This window comes from Seriola dumerili, unplaced genomic scaffold, assembly GCF_002260705.1.
Source record: "Seriola dumerili isolate Sdu_G_001 unplaced genomic scaffold, Sdu_1.0 BDQW01000052.1, whole genome shotgun sequence".
In the NCBI taxonomy this organism is placed as follows: domain Eukaryota; kingdom Metazoa; phylum Chordata; class Actinopteri; order Carangiformes; family Carangidae; genus Seriola; species Seriola dumerili.
Window position 1 is genome coordinate 11,469,011 of NW_019174307.1, and position 6,625 is coordinate 11,475,635.

A 6,625-nucleotide genomic window follows, 5' to 3' on the forward strand; every position below is an offset into this window, starting at 1 on the left:
AATCTATTGCTCTTATGCAGTTTTAATTTCTGGCTTTGAGATGACTTGGATCGAGTTCACAGTTAATAAAAGTAGGTTGATTTATTCCTGGACCAATAAGAAAGACACAGACATTCTCCACTTTGGAATATTACTGTTACGTCTGAAATGAGTAGGCCAGCCTCTTGTCTTTTACACATGTTGAAGTTTGCTGTAATGTCATGAATTTTTGTACTTGTAACAGGTTTGCTCTAGACAAAGGCTTTAGAGGCTTTGAACTGTCCTGCTATTAAAGCTAGTCTGTACACGAGAGATGGTGTGTGCACAGTGGGTCTCTCTTCATGTTCCATTAGTTTCACAACTAACAGGTGTGACCTGACCAAATACTTGCTCGAGGCTATCAAGCGCTACCATGCATCCATCTGGCCTGGCCTGGTTTTATCCGAGACAAACCATTAGCCTGCAGTTGGTTCAAGTCAACTGCTTTCATCATTTGATCTACACTGGCTGCTGGTGGGGTGTGACAATGGACACTGAGATAAACAGACACTTGCTGGTTTTGTTCCTGTGAGGGCTTGCTGGAACATAACAATGATGTGTTTTGTTTTTCCCCCCCTTTCAGATCAGCTGTTCCATGTGCTGGCCATGCACATGCGTCTGTACAGCATCGATTCAGCCTACAACCCCTGGACTAAGCTGACTCAGATTACACAAAGCAAAGAGGCAGAGTGAGTGACTTTCTCTCCTAAGTACCTTTGCAAACAGTAAATCTATAAATCTGTTCATACGCTGCACATACCCCCCCAGTCACTTTTTCTCCCACTTTTCCTCCCTCTCATAAACATGCAATCAAAGCACCACTTTGTCCTCTCCTTAAACGCCACCATTTCCTCCTGCCCCCAACAGCTTTTCCTCCACACAAAGACAAGCTAAAAACAGAAAAGGGAACATGCGTGGTTTCCATAGATACCAATAATTGCTGCATCTGGCAAATTACCGGGCACTCCACAGAGAGCAAAACGACCCTTTCAAATTCACTGTACTGAGAACAACTGCACCACACCAACACCATACCAGCACGCCATCTCAGCTCCCAGCTGTCCACCTAGCTTCAGCGGAAACCCACATTTAAAAAAATACAAAAGACATAGTTTCTACCTCTCAGACGCTGTCTTTTTCTGTCTTGAATCACTACTGTACGTCAGAACATGCTGTTTTATGTGCAGATGGGTTTTGGTTGTCAGATGTAGTTGCAGCACTTAGCAATACAAGATGAGCTTTGACAACCTTTCCTCCCTGTTAGCGTTGTAAGACAGCTTTTAGACCTGTTACTACTAAAGTGCTCATAGCTATACAGTATTCTCAGAGGAGCCATTTGCTGTTTAAAAATACTTTGTCAGGGTTTCAGGAGGGAGCACTGTCATTGACACCCTTAGGCAGTCAACCTGATCTAGCCTAGTTAAATAGGACAGAGAGAGATGTTCCTAGATGGATGCAAAACATTGCTCTGGTCTTTTTTTTTTTTTATTAGATAAACCGTAGAAGAATGCATATAGATTTTAGCCTGTGCAAGTATAGTTTGTATGCAGTGGTCTTAGCAGGGTTGAACGCTCTGTCCTCTGAGGCTATCCTCCGATGCGCAGTAGAATTAACTGGTGAGTGCTCTGGTAATGGAAGGTATTATTCTTTAAGTGCAGTTTCTCGCATTCAAAACCCTGGGGCCTTTCAAGAGGAGAGTGGAGATTTGAACCACGCTGAATTGTCAACAGAACAGAAGATATTTAAATGGAGATGGCACACAATATGAATATGTAACTAGGGCTGAAGGAAGTTGGTTTGGAAATACAAGGAATGGGCCTTTTCAAGCCATGTATTTGTTAAGCAAATTTTAAACTCTTTACACAGCAAGACCTTTGCTCTCACACCTTTGTCAAACATGCAACATGTGACAGTGCTGTCTTGATCGAGCTGTTAAAGTTATGGGTTTTAAACATTGAGACATTATTGTTTTTCAGAGATGACAGCAGAGTTAGGGAGAGAGTCGCGGTGCTCGCATGATATTTGAAACCTGGCACAAGAGGAAGTGGGGAGAAGGAGAGAAAAGAGCGGTGACTTAAAAATGTTATTATGATAGCAGGAAGAGGAGTTTTTTTTCTGTTCACTCACAAGCTGCATCACTCTTGTTCTGTGGTTGAAGCCTTTAATGAGCGTGAGGGATGCTCACCTGTGTTAGTTACAGTGAATTCAAAACATTTTCTCATCAACTTCATCATTTAACTTGTTAGATAGCAAATTCTGTTGCCTATTGCATTGAATGACACCTGAATGAAGCTCCGATGCATCTGGATATTCATTTATTCATCAGCTGGCATGAATGAAAACTGAGAATATAGGGAGGGACTTTTTAACCACTTGACTTGTCTGAAAAATGATTTCTACAGACTAATCTGATCTGACAAGAATCTCCTCTTTCAACTTACTCTTTTATGTGTCTCCTTGTGCATAAGAGATGATGATTGGGATAATACATTTATTACAGTGATGTTAGAAGAGGGAACAAGACATATTTAATTTCTTTTTGTGCATCTTTAATCTTCTATTGCTCTGGTTTTTACATTAGCATTTCATTAAGACTTGTGTCATGTTTCAAAGTGTTACAGAAATATTACAAGGTCCGACCTAGTAAGATTGATGTTGTGACTTTACTAAAAGTTATGGGGGTGCTTATTCAGAAACTTATTCATGAAACCAACACCATAACATTAATGTGATGGCAGTTTACTTTAATTTAATGCTTATGTAAAAACGGTATGGCCAATATTTACCATATTTATAATGGATATGTAATTTCGATTAATTATTTTTACCATTTGCACCATTTTTGGCTATTTTTTTTTTCTGCAATCACAATAGCTGTTTTGCTGCACCTTCTGATGAATGAAAACTCTTTTGCTTGTTTCGCAGTAGCTTTGATGAAGAGAGACCTGAGGTACCCATGCTGTTTCGAGATGTGCCGTCTCTCCTGATTATCTTTGTGCTAACGATGCCACAGCCTCTGCGAAAAGGTACAGTTACTCTGTCTGCATCATGACACTGCACGAAAGGAGGGAGTTGCTCAGTGGCTGCTCCGCAAGGACAACCCCATTATCAGTCATAATCAGAGCTGAGTGCAGGAAAGAAGCATTTCACATCTCTTATCTTTGCTCCTGTTGCTGCTGTTTGGCTGCGAGGATCAGACACACATGACCCTGGTGATGGGAGGGCTGCACCTCCTTCCTGCGCCCTTCATATATGACTTGTCGCTGCACCTCCTCCATCGTAGTCCTCAAAAGGTGGAGGGGGCGGGGGGGCGGAGGACCACCTAAAGACCTTGCACAACACCCTGCAGTCATGTTTAATGGGAGAAGTGTCGCAGCAGGCAGATCACCTCACTGATGACTGACTTAGGTTGACCACTGGCAGGGACGATTAGGACTTTTGGAGCATGGTAAAGATGAATTAGTTGGAAAGAGTAGCTTCTGATTGAAACCTTTAATGTGATAGATATTGTTTGTACTTTCATAAATCATAATTTAGAATTTATTAATTGTTAGTTTGTCAGATTCAGTCCTTAATAAAGTGCTGCATCATTGCTACAGGTTACATAATGTTTATGTAATTAAAAAAGCAAAAATAAATCATTAATTTAATCATTGTAATAAGTAATTTGATTTTATTTATTTTTCATTACAACACGATGAGAGAGGCAAATAAATGAAGCAGTAATTGGCCTAATTAATATGCACGAAGCATAATAAATGGGGTTACGAAACCTCTGTCTTTAAAATAGATTTTTTTTTTCAAAGAGAAATAGAAAAGGAGAGGCGTAATCGGTCAATGAAGGGTCTTTTGCACTTGATGGTTAAGAGGGATGACCTCCTTTTTGAATTCTGCTGTTTAGTTGTGTGTACTGAAACTTGTCACAGTGACCAGGATGTTGGAGCTGTCAGCAACCCTTTGCTGTTCAAAGAAAACAAATGGCACTCTTTTGTTCTTTTCAGTACCAATCTTGCATATCTTTCAGATTGTATTTTCCACCTGAAATGATCTGCTAATTATCCTGCACACTGTTCAGTCAGACTCTCTATGCAGAACTGAGGAACCAAATATATTGCCGCTGTGAATAACTGCCAACCGCCCTCAACTAGCATTTTTTTTATTTTTTTTTTTTATGCGAGGAATCTTTTTTTAATTCAATGTAATACATCCTCACAGTGTCACCATTTCTTCCTTTGTAGAACACTTTAGCTGCGTGGTGAAGATGCTGTACAACCTGCAGTTCACCCAGGCTCTGGCTGCACTGTCAAACAAGTTCAGCCCAGAGGAAAGGCAGGCCTGGAGCACATCTGGAGCACTTAAGAAGGTAAAAAGGAACTCACATTACAGTAATGACAGGCTTGTGCTAATTATACCTACTCTGTATTTTCTATTATACTAGTATAGGCCTTTTTTCCTTTCCTTTTATCCCTGATCTACAATGCTCGGAGGCTTTAATGTTTTAAATGGGACCAACTGAGGTTGTGACCTCTCTGATAGTGATGTAATTTAATTTGTAAGTTCATTACTTAAGTTGTTCTGTTCTCATTTCTGGGTTTGTACTTATTGCTAGTTGATTTCTAGCTGATTTTGTTGGTTTTTACTTTGCTTCATGGGCCTTTGTAGTCCATGCATGTCTGTGTAAAACTGCTCCATAGCACTACTAGAGGTCTAAAACTAAATCAGGATACTTTAAATTGAAATTGGTCCCAAAAAAGATGTTCATAGTATAAAGATAATGACCCAGCACTTCTGCCAACATAAAACCTATAAGTGTTTCTGAAATGCTGTTACTATTTTTTGCCCTTAGTGCAGTTTCAGTCCTACCAGGGAGTATTTTCAAAGCATGTCAAAAGTCCTCTGGTATCTGCAGCTTGTGGAACAGTTGTTTCTTATGATTGTTCCATAGAACCAAATTCCACAACCACAGTAAATCATTGTATATAAGTATTGAGATTAATTAAGCCCTTTCCGATTTCATTTATGTGCTTTCCACAGTCGACCGTATCGATCTTCATTATCTGGAAGTGTGATTGCTTGAGAGTGTTGCATTAATTGGCAATCTATCTTCAGTCTATTAAATCTGTATTAGGGAGTGGCTGGCTTGAATGTCAAAAGACAAATAACGGAAACCTTCCCCCTTTTGGGTGTTTCCATCCATAATGGAGTCCTGGATCAGTATCTTCCTACTACACTGTCATGAACAGTAGAGCAGGAATTCACAAGCCGCCATTAAGATGGATTTCAAATTGTCATTGATAAAAACATCCATATTTGGTAGAACTCCATTGTAATTAAATAGAGGTTGTTAAAAAAGGGTACAGTCTGAGCAAAGATCAGAGCCTAGAGGAAGGAAATCCATGGACTTGAAATTCCTTCCCTATAAATCTATGACAAACGACAGCAGGCGAGATACGACTGCTGTTTTATATTCTACCACCTTCAGCTTGATAAATGCTCGCAGCTTTATAAAATACTAGCCAAACCATTAGAATTTTTATCAGAACACACATTCAGTAACGTCTCTACCACTTATCAGATGTTATACTGTATGGAAAGAATTACTGTCCTCTGCTTATTCTGCATAAGTCTTTGTATTCTACAGTGAACTAGGACGAGACACGTGAATAATTCTGATCTGAATTATCCACCAATCAGCCACAACATTAAAACAGGTGACTTGTTTTAATGTTGTGGCTTATAGTTGAATTTTTTTACTTAAAAGCCATGAAGGAAAATAATAACTAAAAAATAACTAATAATGGTTCAGAATGAAATCTTCTTTTATTTATTTATTTTTTACATTGATCAGCCACTAGATTCAGTTAGATTATTTTATTATTTTTTTTTTAGTAACAAATCTACACATGACTTTCAGGACAAAGATACCTACTTGGCTTTGCCAACTTAGACTGTTGGAGCCTCATATTTGTGATGGCTTTGTTGGTTGGAGTTTATGTTTATGCCTTTTTTTGCAGGTGTACCAGTTTTTCTATGCTTGTCCTATCAACAGATGATATTTATAGTCGATGAGTTTTATTTTTATAGCCAGCTAAAAGTACTTTTGTTAAATGTTCTCCTCTCGTTTCACCTAAAAGTGGGACTAAATAAATTGAAGCTTATGTCTGTCGACCTACAGAGACTAGACTATATTAAAGGAAAAATTTTGGCCATTTAATGTTTGATTTCATGTCATCAATATTATGAAATTCTGCTTTTTGATTTTCTGCTACAGAACGCTGCAAATGCTGAGAAGTCTTTTGAAGCGCTCCTCAGTCATGTTATCAGTGACCTCTCTAAGGACAGGAGCGTCTACAAGGTGAACACTGAAGAAACATCAATGGTGAGACACTAAGATGACTGTTTAAGGACTGTTTAAGGACTTCAGATCATAATTGCCTACGGGAGGTCTCTCTCTCTCTTGCTCTCTTTCCTCAACCTTTTTTTTTTTTTTTCTGCTCTTTTTCATTTTCTGTTAAACAATAAGTTGGCCATTACCCTGAGAGACAGTGGTCTAATATCTCAGCTAATCTCCAGGGGAGATATACATCACAGTATTATCAGCGAGCTG

General features: G+C 39.0%; 1 protein-coding gene across 3 annotated transcripts in view; it reads left to right on the top strand.

Annotated features, from left to right (window-relative positions):
- ubr3 (ubiquitin protein ligase E3 component n-recognin 3 (putative)) overlaps positions 1 to 6,625 on the top strand; it is a 42,985-nt gene that overhangs the window by 28,971 nt on the left and 7,389 nt on the right. For 2 of the 3 annotated variants that reach the window (XM_022740409.1, XM_022740412.1), the window contains exons 31-34: positions 602 to 707; positions 2,944 to 3,044; positions 4,257 to 4,381; positions 6,290 to 6,397. In XM_022740409.1, coding sequence (XP_022596130.1) covers positions 602 to 707; positions 2,944 to 3,044; positions 4,257 to 4,381; positions 6,290 to 6,397 — 440 coding nt within the window. The remainder of the gene's footprint in view (positions 1 to 601; positions 708 to 2,943; positions 3,045 to 4,256; positions 4,382 to 6,289; positions 6,398 to 6,625) is intronic. The other variant, XM_022740410.1, reaches the window with a different exon arrangement.